This window comes from Pseudonaja textilis, chromosome 1, assembly GCF_049901715.1.
Source record: "Pseudonaja textilis isolate UNSWEBS1 chromosome 1, rPseTex1.2, whole genome shotgun sequence".
Lineage (NCBI taxonomy): Eukaryota > Metazoa > Chordata > Lepidosauria > Squamata > Elapidae > Pseudonaja > Pseudonaja textilis.
In genome coordinates, this window is record NC_141990.1 from 286,694,482 (window position 1) to 286,716,203 (window position 21,722).

The 21,722-nt window shown below is 36.4% G+C and overlaps 1 protein-coding gene across 1 annotated transcript in view; it reads right to left on the reverse strand.

Moving 5' to 3' along the window:
• Nucleotides 1–5,887: 5,887 nt before the first annotated feature.
• POMT2 (protein O-mannosyltransferase 2) overlaps nucleotides 5,888–21,722 on the reverse strand; it is a 31,727-nt gene continuing 15,892 nt past the window's right edge. Inside the window, exons 11-21 of the mRNA XM_087922045.1 lie at nucleotides 19,962–20,022; nucleotides 19,357–19,435; nucleotides 18,546–18,697; nucleotides 17,818–17,909; nucleotides 16,303–16,379; nucleotides 14,615–14,686; nucleotides 13,674–13,733; nucleotides 13,232–13,337; nucleotides 11,934–12,074; nucleotides 11,097–11,211; nucleotides 5,888–9,333 (exon numbers count right to left, since the gene is read on the reverse strand). Of these exons, the coding sequence (XP_087778171.1) occupies nucleotides 9,228–9,333; nucleotides 11,097–11,211; nucleotides 11,934–12,074; nucleotides 13,232–13,337; nucleotides 13,674–13,733; nucleotides 14,615–14,686; nucleotides 16,303–16,379; nucleotides 17,818–17,909; nucleotides 18,546–18,697; nucleotides 19,357–19,435; nucleotides 19,962–20,022 (1,061 nt within the window). The 3' untranslated portion in view covers nucleotides 5,888–9,227. The remainder of the gene's footprint in view (nucleotides 9,334–11,096; nucleotides 11,212–11,933; nucleotides 12,075–13,231; nucleotides 13,338–13,673; nucleotides 13,734–14,614; nucleotides 14,687–16,302; nucleotides 16,380–17,817; nucleotides 17,910–18,545; nucleotides 18,698–19,356; nucleotides 19,436–19,961; nucleotides 20,023–21,722) is intronic.

The window sequence follows — 21,722 nt, forward strand, 5'->3', positions numbered from 1 at the left end:
AAATCAGAATCCTATTCACTGTTGGAAATTAAATCCTTGTAATTATCATGTCTGCTTGCAAATGATGAGGTCAAGAATGAACACTACCATATTAATGAGGCTGTTTTTATTCAAGATTATCAATCAATTATCAACCCCTGCAATTTGAATCGACCCTCCAATGAGCAAGAAAAGTTCAGAATTATTTTCCTATTGCTTTTCTCTTTTTATTTTTGCATGTAAGCTATTACAAAAATTAAATCTTTGGAAGAAGCATGTCGCTTGTGCTTAGAGATTATTTAAGAATTAAAAGTACATTTGTTGTCCAGAGATATCATGAGTCACTAATATTATCCCAGTCTCAGAAAATAGCCATAAATGATGTTGGCATTTGTTGAAACTTCATAATTTCGGTCTAAAGAGGAATGATAAAAAGCTTATTATTATTATATAACCGTTGTTAGCTTTAAAAGAGTTTTCATTTCAGGAACTTCAGCCACAGACAACATTGGACTCTTTCAATTTGCCCCCGTTCTGAATTGGAGCAATTAATCATTCGTTTGGTAAATGATTTACCAACTAAAAATGACTCTAGCTTAAATGAACAGACTGATCTCAATAGCAACAATAGGACTACAGAATCTGGGCTGCAAATTTCTGGATGGTCACAAAAATGGAAGCAAAAGGTTATGCAGGTTTTTGTTGTCTCCTACTGGACATCTGAATTTTTGCAGCTCAGATAAAGCACCCAGTGATAATGACCCGACAATGGACCAGCTTTTTCAAACGTGCAGTAGAAGCTAAAGATCATTTGTCGTATCATGGTATCATATCGTATCATATTGTATCCCATCATATCCTAATATTGTTGGGAGATTGCTCTAGTTAGTTATTTGATGGTTCCTATTTCCTAGAAAAGGGAGGGCTGGGGATGAGATGGCAGCAGTAAGATCTTGCTTATAACAAGTAGGGTGAGATAGATATAGTGGGAATCTGGAGGCAATCTGCTCTCAGAAAAAGCAGAGATGAAAATGCAATCTATCTTTCACCCCCAATGTTCAGCCCCGAGACCAGAACCCTAGATCTTCCATGGCTCTGACCTCTGGAAACTACTATTAACTGCCAAATCAGTTTGTATAATAATAACGCTGCCCTCATCTACGATCTTATTCTGCAAAAGGTCACCCTGCTATGTATGACTGAGACCTGGGTGGGACCAGAGATGGTGTTTCCTTACAGAAATCTACTCACATAAGTTTTAAATGGTTACATTTGAGCAGCCAGGGAAGTGGGGTGGAGTAGCTGTGGTCATCAGGAAAGTCCTTGTAACTTTTACAAGCATTGCACCAAAGAATCAAATGTAAAACTGGCTGAAATTGGGCTCTAGTGATCAGCTGAGTTTCTTGTTGGTATAATAGTTTCCTTGATGCTCAGTGACATCCCTACCCAACTTTCTTGATTCTGCTGCTGGTTGGGGGTGGAGCCTCTGAGACATTTATTTTGGGGGACTCTAATCTGCCCTTCTGTGGCAATTCATCAATCATGGGAGGCTCCGTGGTTTTCTGAAGAGCTTTCAGGGATGAAATGACAGAAGAAATATGTTAGTGCCACTGGATATTAAGAAATGATGACTCCAACTGAACACCACACTTCTAAGAGCATACATTATTACATGATGATGATAAAAGGGGAAAAATGTGGCTATTTTCCATTTTTATTGTATCTGCAGATAGCCAAGCAGCAGCCTTAAGATTATCTATTTTTAGCTGATGATATTCAATTATTTATTTCAATCCTGAATTGACCAAGTAATGCTGTTAAAGCCATGTCTCAATAACTGACAGCTGTCAGAATCTGGATTGGAAGAGAAATATTTATGCTGAAACTGGAATGGCTCTGGGTCCCTGGGTTCATCCAGGAATGGGGGGAGGGGGAAGAGATCTTATCAATGTGACAATGTTTTATCTGCCATGTTTTCACTTTGTTTTGGCTTATACTATGTTGAATGTTGTTTTTAACATTAGAATCTTTCTAAATTGATTAGGTAATAAATCTGATTCATGAATTAATAAATAATATATACAAACACATGAAGAGAAAGTTTGTGTGTACATGTTTTTTTTCCTGAAAAACTAACATAGACTTGAGCTTACTTCCACTGACAGAAGTATTTTTGAAATAGTTTCCACACAAAAATACCAAAGAATTTTTCTGTATTTCTACAGGGTATAAACCAAATGATTTCCCCAAGCAGGGAGATAGGAAGAAGACTTAGGAACACCATTTTATTTTTTTATATATTGTATTAGTTTTAGATTCATATTCCTCATTCCATCATAAGATCCATTATTTGCTGCAAATCTTTTGACTTCTCAGTCAACATCATCAAACAGTTTGCAAAGAAAAGTACACGTATGTTCAAATCCCCAACCAACACAAATATTCCTTATAAATTTATCCATAAATATATTTTACAATCAAAGGGAGACATCAAACATTCATGACTTCTTGGCTGCTCAGTGTTGAAGAACTAAGCATTCAATTTATTGTAAAAATGCTTTACTTCCATCATATATTGTTCTTATCACATTAAAAAACTTTCAACTCTTGTTGTGAAATTGCCATATTTTCTTTATTCTATATTCCACTTTTCAAGCCTATTTGTGTTATATTCTTTCTATAACTCAGTAAATATGCAGTAAATTCTTTTCATTGTTGTATCTTGCATTCTGAATTTGCCAAATATCTTATCAGAAACACTTTCCAAATTAATGATAACTCTTGCCCTCCTTTCCCTTTGCATGGGGCAGCAATAAAAGCATTCTTCCAAGCATCAAGCAATTACGAAATCTTCACAAATGTATTAATTCATACACCCTATAAGGAAACTACATCAATATTTTAACACTTCTCCAGTTACACTATCTGTCTTACCATTTTTCAACATTCTCACAGCATTTTATAACACTTGTTTGAATTGCACTCTTTGACATACCCCTATCATTCACATCTTAAAATACTCCTTCCAATATCCCTTCAGTTGTCATTTCATTCTAAATAATTTAATCGTTTTGTTTTTCTCATTCCATTCATTTCGCTGGAGGCTCTTTGTTCAGATCTCTTTATTCACTCATCTTGATTTTTTATTTATTACAAAAAACAAGACATTGCTTGAAAAAGGAGAGGGTTTCATTACAATAACCTCCCAGGCCTTAGTAATCTTGAAGAGAATACCAGAGTTCATGGATCATCTCTTTGGGTCAACATAGAGGCAGGTCTTTTTCATGGTGCTACTATGGAATCACTTCCCATTTAAAATACATGAAGGCTCAATGTTAACGTGTTCTGGGTATCCTCTTAAAATCTTACTTTTTATGTTGCCTCTTCTTAATTTATGTTTATATTTCCTGCTTGTCCAGTTGATGAAATGGAATACAAGCATTACTAACTGTAGTGGAATTAAAGTCAACGCATTCAAGTAAGCATGTCAAAAAGTTGTTCAGTTTCTTCAGTGCCAGAATCTTAGACAACAGCAACCATGGCAACTGACTCTATACAGAATCAATGAACCAGTAAACTTCCTTCAACCTGCAAGTTGTTAAGCAGATGCTAGTGGGAGCTGCAAGAGACTCCAAGAACAATGTTTGTTTGTTCTGCATGTTTCACTTTGGTTTTGAAATATATATGGGTAAAATAGCAATACAGGTAGTCCTCAACATGACCACAGTTGGGACCAGAACTTCCATTGATAAACGGTGTGATCATTTAGTGAGTCATACTTTTTATCACCTGTTTGTTCTGGCTGTTAAGTGACTCTGGCTTCCCCCATTGATTTTGATTGTTGGAAGACCCCTGAGAAGATCACAAAAATGGCAGTCATGTAATTCTGAAGATGCAGCAACAATATTTGTGTTACTGTTTCTGTTACATACATTTTGAAAAATCGTCACCATGAAAAACAGAAATTATTTAAATGTATAAATGCGTTGGATGGGCCCTCATGTCAGGTATTATATACACAGGGCAGGAAGGGGGATGTTTTTTACTATGGCAAGAGAATAAACAATCTATTCTACTGCATGTAAAAAGTATACTACTAAAGATACTGATCTTTCATTATGCCAGTTGTCCATTATCTCTTTCCACAAGTAAAGCAAAATGTAACAACATCCTATGAAAAATAATGGGTAGAAGGCCATTACAGATCCAATCTGGAACTGGGGAGAAATTTCCTGACAAGAACAATTAATCAGTGGAACAGTTTGAGTCCAGAAATTGTGGGTGCTCCATCACTAGAGCTTTTCAAGAAGATAAACCATTTGTCTGGAACGGTATAAGGCCGTGATGATGAACCTATGGCATGCATGCTGGAAGTGGCACGCAAAGTCATCTCTCTGGGCACGCTAGCCGTCGCCCGTTACTCTTCCCAGTTCCAGCCAGCTGGTCTTCACGTGCATGGAAATGCCAAAAACCAGAAGAACAGCTCCCCAGCGCGCATGTGTGCACTGGGAAGCTGATTTCCAGGGTGCATCTTCATGCACACATGTGCACCAGAAGCTGCTAGTTTCCGGCATTCCCAGGTGCGTGCATGCTCCCGTTTTGGCACTCTGTGCTGAAAAGGTTTACCAACACTGGTATAAGGTTTCCTGTTTGAGCAGGGAGGTTGACTAGAAGACTAGAGTGTTGATGAACCTTTTCGGCACCGAGTGCCAAAATGGGAGTGTGTGCGGACATGCGGGGGGGCTCTGGAAACTGGAAGAGCAGCTCCCAGGTGCGCAGGCACACGTCAGGAAGCTGAGCTTCTGGTTTCTGGCACACACATGCATGCTGGCCACATGGTCTTCCGGTTTCTGGTGCACATGTGCATGTGAAGACTAGCTGGCTGGCATGCATGTGTGCGCCAGAAACCAGAAGCTCAGCTTCCTGGTTCTCGCATGCACCCCGGGGAGCTGCTCTTCCAGTTTCTGGTGCTCCCATGCATATGAAGACCAGCTGGCCGGAACCCGGAAGAGCAACATGTGACGGCTGGTGTGCCCGGAGATGGCTTTGCATGCCATAGGTTTGCCATCACAGGACTAGACTGTCCCTTCCAACCCTGTTATTCTATGTTCTAACTTATCACTAATTCTTAAATTCCATCAGCTTTTTTCTATTGATCATTTAAATATATTTCCTCTTCTTCTAACTTCACTGAATCAACAGGATATAGAAGAAAAAGCAAAAACTTTGCTGAATTATGGTACTACCACTGACTAAACGGATAATCAGGTGTTGGTGAATAAAACTAGATAACATACAATGTAATAAAAAATTAATCACATCAGTGACTTCTGAATTTACAAAGAAGTTCTCAACATGATTCTGCATTGCATTAAACCTTTTTATCACTCACCTTTATAGAACATTCACCCACTGTTTCCAGCCGAGTCCCTCAGCTGGATATTAGATAAATAATGAGCACACATTACTTAATTACATCAGTTATTCTTGTGTTGAACTTCTTGTTCCATGAAAAGGCTCCTACTCCTACTGCTTTCTGTAATATAAGCAACATAAAACTGATTGGTTTTAAGATATGCATCTCAATGGCAACTTGAAAGCTTAATACTGAAATGGGGGCCATGTGGAGTCCCCAAATATAAGTGCTGTTCCTTCAGTGTTAAACTTCAAACAGTGAAAACAAGAAATAAATCTAGTAGTGATCCAAACTGATATCACAAATATATGCATATTTTCTCCTGAATCATAATAAATTGGTGGTAAGGTATATTCACAAACAACAAAAGACAAAAAACAGAGAATGGCCCAGAAAAAAGTGATTCCATGTACAATGTTAATATTCATCAGTATTAACTAAGACTTCATTTTCATTCAACTGAAAAAAAAAACAGAAATCAACAAGCTGTTTGAGACAAAAAAATCTTATTTATTAATAAAATTAAAAGATAATCTTTTTATCAATTAACCCTCTTTAAAAAACAGTGCCAGTTCAGTTTTCTTATATTAGTGTTATGTACATTAAGAGCAACGACATGTATTAACTTAAACATACAGGCAGTAATCATATGCAAATTACAACCAAGCACACTAACAACTTCAGTATTAGCAGCATCAGTAAGGAAAATCATAATGTAGGAGACTGAGTTTTACCTAAGGTGTGTGAAACAACAGCTATAATTTTTTTCCTTAAATTGTTTATTTCTTATAGAAACCAGAGACTGCAAATCTTAAAACTATTTAGTAGGTGGAAGAGCTTCCTTTGAATGGGCACAACCTCCTCCCACACTCCATGTTAAGACTATGCTTTCAGTGGCATCTATTTCTTCCTTCTTTCCTTCCTGTGTACCTTTTAAATATGAAAAATTCTAGAGAAATCTAAAGCTTATTCAGTTTTGTAACCTCAGAGTTGACAATACTTTAATACAGATTGTATTTAAAAAGGCTTAAAATTCCTACAAATCATGTGACTTTTTTCAAACATGAATTTCTTCAATAATAACCCAAGGAATGAAAAGCTTTCTAAAGATTTGCTATCAAGAGAGGCAACTGCCCTGCCATAGTGACCCCCCAATGAGAATGTACAGCATTGCTGACTTCTTCTTCATTATCTATTTGTGGTGTCATCATTGCAGTCCCATCCTAGTATGGAAAAACAAAGATTATGCAATTCAAGGACTCAAAGCAAAAAGTTTTATTTAGTTATGCCTTCAATCATGGTAAAGTGGCTTGTGTCCCATCAAGACCACAAAGGGGAACAAGAGAGACAACTGTAGGAGTCATATGGTTGTAGTAACTGATAGGAAAGTGAATGATCCAAACATTGGAAGAGCAGTGAAACTGAATACTATAAAACAATAGAAATATTTTGCAAAATCACAATGGCCTACTTCAAAGGAGATTTTGCAGCCAAGTCATTTTTTAATTTGCATACTTCTTTTAGTACAATATTTCAAGAGTTCTAAAAAGAAAGAGGCTTGAAAACAACAAATGAATGAAGCTAATTAGTTATATGCGGTAAAAGAAAAAAAATCGATAAGGTAGGATTTCAAAGTACAAGAAAGCCAATAGCAGATGTGTGGAAAGGCAAGTTGAGACATAAGCATGTATTAATGCATCACAAGTACAAAATACTGAGCTAAGGCACATCCACTTAGAATTAGTCTTTCCCACAGAAACCAGTATTTGCAGTGTGATGGTAGAAGAGATAAGGGGGAGTACCTTCATACAGGAAAGAGGCCACCCAGTGCTAGCCTGCAATATTGGAGTTATTGACATTATGCTGTGAAGGACAGCCGTTAATGCCAGATCGGATATCTCTCTTTGTACAGTGGTAAACTAGTCTTATTGCATCAAATTCAATAGGAACTACTTTATACATGTTCCAAAAAATGCTCTATGCAATACTGACTTTTAGCCCCAGCACGTATGTGCTGAATGATCAGAACATCAGGCAAGGCTACACTGAACAATTGTCCACTGGAGTACTGCAGAATCCAGAAGAAAAGGGTTCAGCAGCCTTGTGGAAATTCTACATTAAATTGTTATAACACTATTTTGCACAATATAGCTTTAATTGATAAAAAGAAGGCTGCCCTCCTTTAAAAAGCCAAGTACATTCTAATCATTCTATTCATGTTACAGTATATAGCACACATACGATATAACATGAATAGTTCAGAACCATTTTATGGGGACCTGATTTAGAAATGTAAGCAAGAGTAACATTTGAACACATAATAAAAAATGGTCAAGAATTTATAACAACTGTTGCTATCAAATTATCTACCAATAACCCACTGAATTGCTACTGATATCATGAAGTCTTCCTGTTTCCCTGAATCTGCTGATAGAAGAAACAGCAGATTCTAAGCAATCATCTCTACCTGCTATTTCTATTTTTCTGTTTCGTTCCTATATATCAGGGGTGTAAAATTCAAGGGTAGCCAATAAACGAAGGATGGCATGAAGCATAGAATTGGGGAGGCTTCAAACTTTCATACACATGCCAAAATGAATTACTGGAATATTGCAGTAATCTGGACATAGGTGATCAATGTAACTAGCGCTGAAACAACATTTTTTTAGAATTTGTTCTAAAAAATTATGGTGCATTGCACAATAATTGAAAGTGAAATGTTTTTCAGATTGTTTTTCAGAGTTTCTTTCACATGCAATGCAATCACAAAAATTCTTCCTCTGCAGCTGAAGAGTTTTGTACTTCAGCTGCCCTGAAACTACAAAACCTTTCTCCAGATAGTTTAGTATAGCAAGTAGAAAAGACTTCTCAAAATAATTATGCCTTTAACAAAAAATAACCCAGTATTAGCACTTATTTTGCAAAACCTACATTCATTCACATCAGCTTTCCCTCAGGTGATGGGATAAATCGGATCAATGCCAGCACTAGCAAATGCTCTAAGCTATTATGTAATCTCTGCAGCTTTGCAGCCTTGCTCAAAAGGCATATCAGAGGAATTTAGATCTAGAGACTAAAAACTTAACATCACTCCTCTAAAAACATCCTCAGAATAATGGTGTGATGACTGGAATTTTATAATTTAGTAACTCTATGAGCCTGCTACATCGTCTAAGATTTTCTTAACTGCAACAAGTAGCTAGTGCTCAGAGACAGAAATATTACGCAAAAGTAGGAATAACTTATTGCCTTTTGTCTTAGAAGAAAGGAATGCACAGAAATCTGTAATGCTTCAACCAACTGAAACATTTAAGTCCAATCATTTACAACTAAAGCAAGAAAGGGGTAACTCTTGAAGGATGTATAGGTATGTGTACGCAGAGAGACAACTTCCCTTTAAAAACATAATAAATTATTGGTTCTGAACTATCCTCTTTGCAAAAGACCATTTTTTAAAAAGATCAATTGATATTCCGTTTGTCATGTCACACTTGATCAGAGATAATTGCATAATCTACATCTTTTTGAAACACATGCATCCTCAAAATCACACATTATGACATTGCTATAGATTGTCTTGATAAGACAGCATGAGTGTTTAAATATTGCTTGGACGGTTCAAACTTTAAAATAGCAGCTGGCTCAAATGACTGGACCTTTCTGTCAGAAACTCTCCCACACTGTTGCCTCTTCCTTCAACAGCCTACTGTCTCCCCTCAGAAATGTTTCAGAGAAGATTCTTCATATGGTAGTAACCATCAAATGGACAGAAATGTTTGACCACATCTATTCTTCTATTTTATTCCTTTCTTTAAAAAATAAAGAGCTGGATCTAAAACTCCCATGTTTCCAGCCATTTAAGGCCTGCCATTGAGCTGCTGGGATCAGAAGCCAGCGGTCCCGTCATCCCATAGGATAGAGGATGGAAGAGGTAAAAGCTGTGGAAAATACAAACACATATATAAATAATAAATTAAATTACCAAAAGCACATAAAGGTCATAAAGGCAGAAAGTATTTCAACATCCACTAGGTTGGCCTAACTAATGGTTGGCCTAACTAATATTTATAACATATGACATTCAGTTGTATTGTTCACTGAATTCTGAGTTAAAAGAGAAAATGGCAATTGTGAAAGAAAAGCTGTTCACATTAACTTAGGGAACCTCTAGAGTAATGGCAATGTGATCTGGATTTGAGGAATATTACCATCAGTCTCTTGTCATAGACTGATCACTCCTTGTTGGTTTGAGGTCTGTGGTGTTGCACCCTCTACAGAAAGATGGGATCCATTTAAACAGTCTAATGGACACTATTCTGTTTCAGTGGGAGCTTGGAATTGTTCCTGGAACTCTGGAATCTCCACTTGGAACAAGAGACTGGCAATGGCCTTAAATCTAATTGTGCAGACTCTCTAGGCACATGGATCATGCAAGGTCCCCTGGTTTTCAAAGGAACTCAGATGGTGAACTGGCAGAAGAGATGCATAGTGTTGTTTAAAGAAAATAAAGAGTGAAGCCAATCAAAAGTAACATCTTTCCTTGAGAATTACCTTGTGGCATTAAAGGCAGCAAGGACAGCTTTTCTCCACTCTTTTTATAACTGCAGAGAGCTGGCTGGTTGCTATTTTACGATAACCCAGTCCCAGCCCCCGCCCCCCCCATTCCCACCAGGGGAATGTTTACAGGCTGCTGTAAGATCTGTTGCAGGTGTCTGTCTCATTAAGATACTCTGATTCCCTCAGAGCTGGAATCTAATTGCACAGATCCCATGAGTTGCATGAGGTTGTTTAATTTAGTTTATTTTACTTTACTTTATTGTCACTCTACCTCGTACAATGAAATTAAATACCATCTTTATGACTATGAAAATAAACACACACCCTTTGCTTTCTATACAATTGAATTGAAATTGTATTATATTGCACTATACAGTAGAATTCAGAAGAGCTACTGTCCTGGGATAGAAGCTGTTTTTCAGCCTATTTGTCCTTGTTCTTATTATCCTGTACCATCTGCCAGATAGTAATAGTTCAAACAAAAGGTGCCCAGGGTGAGATGGATCTTTGAGAATATTCTGAACAGCATAGTCTTGCCCAGTTATCTGGAAAGAGTTTGAATCTGTTGCTCTAATGAAATGAATAAGGACCTGAGCCGTGAATTCAGTCCATCTGGGTTTTAGAGCCATTGGGATTGGCCCCGCCCCACCTGTGCTGGCAGAGGAGGCATGCTTGCAGCCCCCATTGGTCTGGTGGGGTCCAGGAGAAGGGCCTCTTCTGCCATGGCACCTGTCCTCTGGAATATCTCTTCCTCCCCCCTACCTGAGTAAGACTGCCTCCAAGACTTTGGACCTTCCATTAAGAGCCTAAGGATCTAGCTGTGACAGTTAGCTTGGGGCACCAATGGGGGAACATCACAGTTGAGGTGGTTGATCAATTAACAACAAATCCCCACTCCCCCTGCTTTCCTCCTCCCCATCTTTAATTGGGTTTGCTTGTGTATTAATTTATTTATGTTTTTAATTTATACTATTTTATCTTTTATGATTGTGAACTGTCCAGAGTTACCCTGGAGCAGCCAGTAAACTTTATAAATCAATAAAATAAATGTCCTTCCTGGCTGATTAAGTTTTCTGGGAGGTGACATGTAATTAGATTTGGGCAATTATTTATGTTTTTGAGCAGCTCAAGAACTGATTCTCACCTATACACACTCAGCACGACCAACACTGCTATTCCATAGTCATAAATCTTCCTAGCTTGAATGCTGGTTGAAAAAAAGGAAACGCAGAATTTCAGGAATACATCCCACGTAATCCCTGAGGGAAAAACAACAAATTAAATCTGATTTGCAATTAAATTAATACAGTTTATGTGACAACCATTCATGCATTTAATCAGATTTTCCCATCTCATTAGAAATCACAATTTTGATAGCAACTTCTGAAAGATTTATATGGGGAAAGAAAAATCTGGGGAAAAGAACATGCAGGCCCCAGGAAGGGCATTTCGGGGCAAGTGATGGACAAGTGATGGGCAGGATGTAAAAAGACTTTTAAAAGAAGTATCTGTAGTGTTTTATATCCTGAGGCCAAAAATTAGAATATTTAAAGCTGAGTTTTTAACAATATTCTTAACCAATACACCTAGAAAGCATTGTAAAAATAAAGTATTTCTGCAATGCATTTGAGGGAAAATTGTTTTAGACTCTTTATCAAACTCCTATTTGAAAGAGTTCCTGATCATTCTAATAATAATCATTCTAACACCCACATTATCAATACAGAAATGATGAGAATAGGACAACAGATTCACACGGCTATTGAATAACAGCTGGTATTTTGTATCCCAATCTGCTAAATTCAATTTTAGATTATAATGGTCTCAATACTGATAAAAAATATTGTTTCCTGAGAACCTTTTGAAAACATGCAACGTGTTAAGGTAAACCACGTAATCATTTACACTCATGCTTTTCAAGACTCTCTGTAATCTGATTACCATATTTAATTCCTGATATATGAAGATATATAAATCTTACCTGTCAACATGATAGAGAAAAGCATGGCAGGGAAGTAATGATGGAAATAGAGCACTCTGCCCATCATGAAGAAAGGAAAATAATGGAGAAACCATCCCAGGATAATCCTTCCCCCACCGTGCAGCAAAACTCGAGCAAGTTCTGTAATATATGCATATACCTAAATATGTTTTCACTGATGTTTATTTAATCTCAAAATTGTATACAGTACAAGCATTGGATCCTTTGAAACATTATACAGAGATCGAATTCTAGGGAATGTTACAATGAACCCTTCCAAAGGTACTTATAACCAGGTTCCAAAGAGCCAACAGCCAGCCCCCACCCAATAATCACACGATTGCATTTTTGTACACTTGGCAACCAGCCTTCGTTTGCGGCTGTTTGCACTGTCCCATAGTCCCATGACCATGATTTGCTTAATGACTGTGGCATTAGTTTAACGACCACATATTCACTTGATGACTATGGCAATTCACTAAAGAATCATCACAAAAAAAGGTCATATATTTGGGTCTGTCATATGATAATCCACTTCACAACAACTACCACAACGTATAACCATTTTGCTCTAGTGCTTAAGGCACCAGACTAGAAGTGCTCAAGTCCCACCTTAGACCAGCCCAACCCACCACAGAGGCCTGTTGTGGAGGAGAGGGGGGGAATAAGAGGAGGAAGGTTTGTTGGATGTGTTTGCTGCCTTGAGTTATTTGTAAAATTAAAGAGGGGATATAATAAAGAGGGGATGAAATAAAATAATAAAATAAAATAAATAAAATCATAAAATAAATATAATAAAATAAATAATAAAATTAAAATAGGCAGACTCCATTACTGTTATAAGTCAAGGATTACCTGCATCTGGAAAAGTCGTCTGCAGTTTTGTACCACATAATTCCATAATTCCAAACTCATATGGCCAAAAATCATAGAATCTTATATGTTGAAGCCCAATCCAATTAAGGTGAAGTACACAGGTAAAGGCTATTTTTAAGTATTTAAAAAGCTGGAACACTCTAGTTAAAGCCATCTGACTATGAATTTCTATGGATAGTGCAATGTTAGTGATATCACTGTATCCAACTGTTAAGGAACATTAATGGAACAAGGAACAGTGAATAATTCTTAATAGCTTTCCGACTTTCCAGTTTTAGTTTTTTATATATGTGTTTTTGGATCTCAACATCAGTAATAATCCCCCTTTTCCAATAATCTCTCTCTGAAGGAAAGGCAATATAGCACTGGCTACATGGCATTTGTTGTTTTAAAGTTCAAAGAAACAAGAAAATTGGTCTTACCTTTCTGTTCAGCTGTCAGCTGAACTCCTCGCTTCATAGCCACAGATATAAATATTATCATTGTAAGATATAACACAATAGCTATGAGACTCATCCACCAAATCACCTGTTTAAAAAAAAAAACATTGTAAATAAGCCTATTCAGTGCAATTTTTTTCTTCTGTTTAATTGTGTCTTGTTCTTGGGGACTGCATGTTCAAGGGCATCCAGTTTTCTTGGCAAGACTTTCCAGAAATGGTTTGCCATTGCCTCCTTCCTAGAGCCTTAACCACTACACCAAACTGGCTTTTGCCACATAAATTATAAAGAAGCAAAAGATAAAGATTACAATTATGAAGAAAAGATTATAAAGAAAACTACTTAAGTGGAGTAAACATTCCAAGGAGCTCAAGGTGATGATGACTCATCTAATCTCAAGATAAAGAACTAAATTTTTGCTTACCGGGTTTCCCAGCAAATAAACCCTATAGTCTGTTTCATTGACACCAGAAAAACGCAGACCCTATGGAGAAATTGATGTCTGAATCAGAAGTGATCAAAGTATTTCACTTTTAATCCTTATCTTTTAATTAATTGATTTTTTCCTTTCATTATAGGAGAAAAAAATAGAGGCAGTTCTTGACTTACAACTATAATTGAGACTGGAATTATGGTCGTAAATCACTTCAATTGTAAGTTGAGGCATCACCTGAATGAATTTGAAATTATGATCATTTTCTTGCAATGGTGGTTGAGTGAAGGCTGCAGTCTTTAAGCAAACACTGCGGTCATTAAGAGTATCCATTTTCCCTAATGGGTATTTGCCAGAAATAAATGCTAGCAACAGGAAAAAATGTCACAAATCGTGGTGACATGATTGTGTGATGGTGCAAACTTCTATATAAGTGAGCCAGTTGCCAAGTTCCCAAAGTAAGACCATATGACCTTCAGCTGAGGGTTTGTAACTCCCAAAACAGGTTGTAAATAGCTCTGAAGAGATTTGTTGTAACTTCAAATGGTCATTAAATAACCAGTTGTAAGCCAAGCGCTACATGTATTTCATATTTATAAAACAATTCAAGTTTGGGTTTAAATGCAGTTAAATATTTTCCAAGAACAGTTTTGCATGACCTTCATAGGTCTTTGCTAACAAGCATCTGTTTAAATAATGGCTATTAAGCAATTAGAAATACTGAAGGGTATGAGTCTTAAATAAACTTTATTCTCTTCCATTATTTAAAAAAAAAGAAATACTGGCAGGAAAAAAATGAGATTTGGGTGTGCAGATGTCATTTAAATATGCATCCTGGAAATACGCAAAACGAACTAACAGCAATTATCCATGCTATTCTTTTAAAAACAAGATGAAGACAGAGCTCTTCACCATTTATGCTGATCACATACCTGATAATTGATTGGCCAATGCCAGGGTTTTGATGTTACTTCATTTTCCTTTGGTTTAAGGCCACTGTTTCCCTTCCAATGAAATGAAAGGCACAGTTATCAGTTTTTATTGTGCCCATTTACCTTCTGTCTATCTGTCTGTCTCTTTCTCTCTCTGTCATTATACCTCTCATATTTAATAATGTACTGTCCATCTAATTCATTTCATATAACAGTGCATTACCCACCTCTGGAAAGTTTATATGGACATACGTCCATGCACAACACATATTCAATCTTTTACTGCTCTTTCTTACTAAATATCCTACTTTGCCTTCTGCTGGAGAAAGCGTAACCCAGCCCACCTTGAAACTCTGATATCACATTTCAACCAGGAATGCTTGAGAAAATGCTCCATAGTGAAAACTATGAGAACTTTTTTTTGTTATTGTTCTTCATTCTCAACAATTATCCCCAAAATAGAAATTCATTAACTTTGCTTTCATAGCACTAAAGTATCTTTATTTTTACAAAAAGAATTTTTCCCCTAAAATGAGTTAAGAGTGTTCATGAATAACACTAAACCATTATATCATGGTATGTAAGTAGTAAGGAGCCCAGTGCAATCTTGGATTGATACATTCCCCACTCCCTGTTGCTCATGCAAACTGAATTGAAAAGTAAACAGAAAATTAACTTAGGCAGATAATACCCTGTCTTCTCCTTACTGATGAATCAGAAATGTAAGAAATATAAGAAAAGCAAAAAGCTCAAGTGCAGAGATATGTAACTATCATCCAAAAACTATACTAATCCACTAATGTGGATGGATTTTGGAATATAAGTAACTGACTTGCCTAGTACCACACCAATAATGTTTACCATGAAAATGGATTAATGCCAAATTGGTTACTAGTAACAGTTCTGACTAACATTTAGAAATTAGAAAATGCTATTTTATGAGCAACTCAGAGCAACTTGATTCCCAGTCCATATCAGGCTGGCAGAAGTGTGGATAAAAGGATAGGTTTGCCTTTTATGGCCCCAACTAAGGAGCTATAAAAGTCTGAAGATAAAAAATACTAAGTTTCCAACTCCTTCCATTCATCAGCAATTCTCTCACATGCCAAATAACTCAGATTATAGTTTTTTAAAAATATTCCACTTGCTAAAATATTATTAATAAACTGTGTAAGTAATTTATCTTTCTTTAAATATCTATAGTATACCCCAAAGTGCTTTTTCAAGAGGCAACTGAACTGTCTGGTTTTTCTTTGAATACATTTTGTTTCTCATTCAAGAAGCTTCTTTAGCTCTGACTGGACCATGGGAAGAAGAAGCTCAGAGCTGAAAAAGCTTCTTGGATGAGAAGTCTTCAAAGAAAACCAGAAAGTCCAGTTGCCTTTTGAAAAAGCACCTTTGGGACAACCATGACCTGGATGACTGAGAATTTCCATGGACATATCTACTGTATATTTTACAGGTATATCCTACAATGTAAGATATACTATGTAAGATATATATACAGTGTAAGATATATATACAATGTAAGATATACTTCAGCCTTCCCAGATCACTGAAAGTACCTTGAAAACTGTTGATTAGAGAGACAGATTTATTGGATTGCATCTTCTGCTATTTTGGCCCAAACCGTGTTTTTTTTTAATTTATTAGAATGTTAAACAATAACTCCTAAACAATCTACTTACTCGGATCATAACAATGTGAGATTCCAGCATTATTTCTGGAAAGGAAGGTTTCAAAACATCCAAACTGATATTGGGCACTGCAGAAAAGAAGACAGTTTAAGATTAATCTTATACATTAAATCTGTACAATCCTTCTCTCGACACTCAATTAAATTCAGTGGGGCAGCATTATTGAAATAGCAAAGCAAAGCAAAATATGCAACCAAATCTTGACTGGTCAAATTTCCTCAGGTCCTCATTCTACATCCTGGAACATTAAAACTGAATCATAGGATGTTCCACTTTTCATTTTTCTAAGTCTCTGAAAGAAGGAAACAAGGGGTACAGTAGAATAGGTATGCCAGTGATATATACCAATGATGGCTAACCTTTTCCATGTTGCATGCCAAAAGTGCGTGTGCATGCCTGACCCATGATGCAATGCACATGCAATTTCTCCAGCCCCCTGCTTGTGCGCATGAACCCATGTGTGCACTGCACACCTTTGCGCATGAGCACATGGCTCCCCTGCATTGCATGCCTCTGCGCATATGCACACAACCCACCACATGCTGCATGCCTCTGCACATGCATGCGTGTCTCCCCCCCACACGTCTCCCCCCCCGCACATGTGTGGCAGTTACCCGACAATCAGCCGGCTGGCGGGGGGCACACACACATGCATAGTGGGGCTCTTCCAGGCAACCTCTTGCATGCCACTTCTGGAACACGTGCCATAGGTTTGCCATCACGACTATATACTGTGTTTCCCAAAAATAAGAACCAACCGAAAAATAAGCCCTAGCATGAATTTTAGGATGCTCGTGATATAAACCCTACCTCAAAAATAAGCCCCAGTTAAGATCGTCAACCAGACATATGCATTTAGTAATGTATTTTCCCAAAAATAAGACCTTACCAGAATATATATGGACCAGAAGCTGCACTGCAGCTGCATCACTACCCACTTTAAACCCCTCCGAGCCATACATGAAGCAAACCGACACCCACTATGAAGATGCAGCAGGACCACAAACTAGAAGCCAAACAGCAAGATCACAACTCACCAGCTCAAATCCCCCAGCAACTAAGACTAACCTGAGCACAACCAAGCCCCCACCTGAACAGAACACGCCTCCAACCAATCAGAACACGGCTAACCCCCCAACCAATCAGAACACAGCCAAACCCCTACCAATGAGAACACACCCCCACCCAATCAGAACACAGCCAAGCCCCCACCGAATCAAGTCCCACCCCCACTGGCAGTTAAAAGGAGGAAGCAGCTGCAATCTCACATTACTCTGAGAAGCACAGAGCCGGAGACAGAAGCCTGAAGATGATGAATGAGACTTCATCGAAACGTTGCCTAGATACTTCGAATCTTACGCGGGAGAAAAATCCGAACAACCAAAGATCCATATATATATATATATATATATAAATAGAGAGAGAGAGCTGAATACCATACTATACATATACATATACATACATACATAGATATAAATATTTTAATAGCGTGTTACAATCACATACATCTGGAATTAATGTGATCTTCAATATTCCAAAGAGTATTTGGAGTCTCCTTCTGATATGGAGTACAAGTGACTTCCACTTGTTCCCAGCCCCTGTGAAAGACAAATATTTTTAATCAATTCACCCCAATCTGCAGTCATATTTCTTGACTCTTTTCAACACATCTTTTTGTAGAGATCTATTTTTGCTAGGAAATTGATAAATTATAATTTAAGGGAATTATTTATTTTATTTGTTGAACAAGCCAACACGTACATAGTATAATAGGACACACAAAATGTTATTTTTGTATAAGATACTATAAAGGCTACATCTGGAATATTGGGAATAAGTTCTGGGTGCTCATGATCAGAAAGAATAAATTCAAATGGAAAGAAAAGTCATTCACAATGTAAGTATTAGGTAAAAGTCAGTTGTGTTCAGTGGGGCTTATTTCTAGGTAAGTTTCAGAAATCGAGATTTCCTATATTATAACAGATATGAGCTCTTTTTTAAAAAAAGCCACAACATATTATAAGTATATTAATATGGGATAACAAATAATTAAATTAGCTATTTTGGCTAAAGGAAGAATATGGCTCTAAATTTATATGGCTATACATTTGCTGTTGTTTAATTTAAATTAGAAATCAGAAAATGTAATTAGAAGAGTAATGAAAAATGGTCCCTTAAAATAACTGTAAAGCAATGTTTTAAGAAAAAGTTAGCTTAGACATTTGAACAGTTACCATTTGGGTAGCGTCTTTCCTGTCGAACCCAAGATACATGTTGTTGCTAGATGAATTAACCTTATTTGACTTCGCAGGACTTTGATGCGTTTCCCATCCTTTCTTCCTACAACTTCAATTCGCCAGAAATCATTGGAGTCTCCAGATCCATTCTAGGAAACATATATATTACAGGATGGGGGCAGGAAAGAGACATTAAGAAAATCTTTTTCTCTAAATAGCTCAAATTGACATACATAGATGACCGTTCCTTTTATCCCCATTACAAAAACTTTTACAATAGGTTGGGGGGGGGGAAATACCTGGCTTATTCAGCATTTCCCTATTTTTTTTAACCCCACAGAAAGGGGAAACTCAGCATCCCAAGTTGGCTTTTGAGCTTATGTATTTTGGGGGTTCTGATTGCATCCCCCAATTACCTTTTAATGCCTGAACCTCTTGAATTGGGATTTCCTGGCACTCAGTAGAGTCACATGATCACATAGCAAATTGGGGAGGAAATTCTTTAGAAAAGCTAAACGATTTGAGGTCCAAGAAAATAAGTATATAAGGTCACACATAAATTCTATGGTGGTGTTTCAGTGCTTCAATTTATTAGATCTGCTTTCATCCATATTTTCTTTTAGGAGTTCTATATAGTTTTTAAAGCAACATATTAATATTATTAACTGTAAAATCCCTTGTGACCTTCTATGAAATATCACAGATTTTTGAACAATTTAAAAGCAAGAAAGCCACAACAGAAAAATGCAACCCTTTGCTTTGCCATGTTTATTACAAATGGAAAGCAGAATCCTCTTTATTCACTTACAATGCCATATCCAGTGACCTGAAAATGTTTCCTTGTCAAGGGGGCTTCATGTTGATGACTGTGCAGATTTCTTGATGTCCTAAAGTTAAAATAAAGTTAAACTCTTTGATCCGATTTTAGGACAATCTGAAGGATGGAAAATATTAAACAAATATTAAACAAAATTGCATATAATATTTTGTTCAAAATATTATATGCAATATAATAACACTTTGTTAAATAACTATTTATCTATCAATATACAAGCATCATAATTTCTATAGGGTGCTCATTGATTCTCATGGCAACCATTTCCAAATGTGCAGCCATGTTAGCTAGATGTTATTGCTCCTATATAAAATCAATCAAAGAACCTCTATTGCCTCAATGAAGCTGATCCTAAGCATTTAAAGTTCAAGTGTATAACTTTACAAATAGGAAACATCCCAATATACACATGAAGCACAAAGGAAAAAAATAATAACAAACCAACATCGACTTCAAAAATTTATTTTAGTCATGGCTGGCAGATCAAAACTATTCTATTCTAACCTTCAGTTAGAATAGTTAGTTCAGACAAATCTAGAAAATCCTCAACTTTTTTTTCAAATTCCTGTGCAACTTACTCTTTGTGTTCCAGATGGATAATATCTCCATGTTTCACAAACTCCACAGGGAAGGAAGGGTCTGAATAATTTGATAAATAGAAGAGGTCTCAACATGAATTTGTGGAGAAGGGACAAAGACATTAGAACACTGATACCTAAATATATTATCAAAATACTATAAAGAGGGGAAGCATACTTCCAAACTCTATGATTTAATTCAATTGTAGGAACACTGAATCTATATTTATTTCATTACCCTGTGACTAATCTGCACTTTTCAACCAATAGCTGGAAGAGAAGCTGCTTGGACATGCTAAGTTGCAAGTTGTGAAATAACCACATTTTTTTTGCCTCATCCAAATTATTTCTCTCTTTTAACAGGTACCCAGTATCTGCTAGACATTTAATCCTCATTTATAAGTACTTAATCCTTGCTGATATCTAAATTAAGCAACTGTGGAAGGAGGGGGAGAGAGAAAAAGAGAGGTTGCAAAGCTATAAAAATTGACCAATGAAAGCCATCATTTCGAATTCTGGAAACTGAATCTGCCCTTGGGCTCACTGTGGCATGTGTGGCAATTAGGAAAGAACGCTTGGGGCTTTAAGTAATTAATGGGACAATTTAAAGAAACATTTGTTTTTTTCTTTAGATTTTTATTCCATCCTTCTTTCATATATTCAGTTTGTACACATACAACAGTTTGTTTTATTTTGATTCTGGCACTTCTTGGTATTCATCCTGCAAATTCTATGTTTGTCAGCAACACAAGAATTTCAGAATGCACTGTGATAGAATAATTTTAATAAGCAACTAGTTTAATGTAATTCTGAATGAAGTATACTTGCACTGGGACACATAAAATACCATGGTTTAAGAGAAACATTATTAACATAAACATTTAGAAATGATAACATTAGTTTTAAAAGGTAATACAGCTGATAACCATAAAAATAGTTGGATTAATACATTTGTTCATTATGGCCTATAATGAAGTACACCTACAGACAGCAGTTAAAACAGCAGTTAATGCTGTAAGGCACTATGGGCAACAGTAAAATTGCAATGTAAAATAAACAGCCTTAAAACTAAGGCAGATAACATATAATACATGCAAAATTGTAAGCTGTTTGTCACATATCACCAAAATGGAATGATAAATTTTCTTTGGCAAGATTTTATTGAATCCAATATTTCATTCATGTTTTTGCATCAAAATGCTTTGCCCAAAAGAGTAAAGTGTGTGCTTCTATATGCCCCCCTCTTGTCATTATTGAATTTTTTAAAACAAAGAAAAATTAAAAAAGAGATTGGTGGAATCTGTGAGCTCTTGTAGTAAAATCTAGCAAAACTACCACATATTTATTTTCCAGTTCATAAAAAAGTGAACAATAGTCTTCAAACAGAGAATTGGATTAGCTGTCCCACAGTCTGGAGTTTGTTTGTTTTTTTAAAAAAAAACTTTCTTAATATAAGATCATTATATCATACTTCCAAAAGTGTTGTGCTCCACCGTCTGACAGATTTTCAGACAAAACATTTCTCCAAAAATTTAATCAAGATCTACTTCACTGAAATGTCCTATCACTTTTTCTGGACATACTATCTGAAATATAGGAAAAACACTCCATTTCAACTTTTGTATATCTGAAATTAATTAAAAGACTGTCATATTTTAATTCAAATCTATTTTTCCAAGTAAAAAATGAATGTATTTATTAAATGTTTATTGATCTTATATGAGAAGACCTTTTTACTGTCCTAGCTGTCGTTCTGCTACA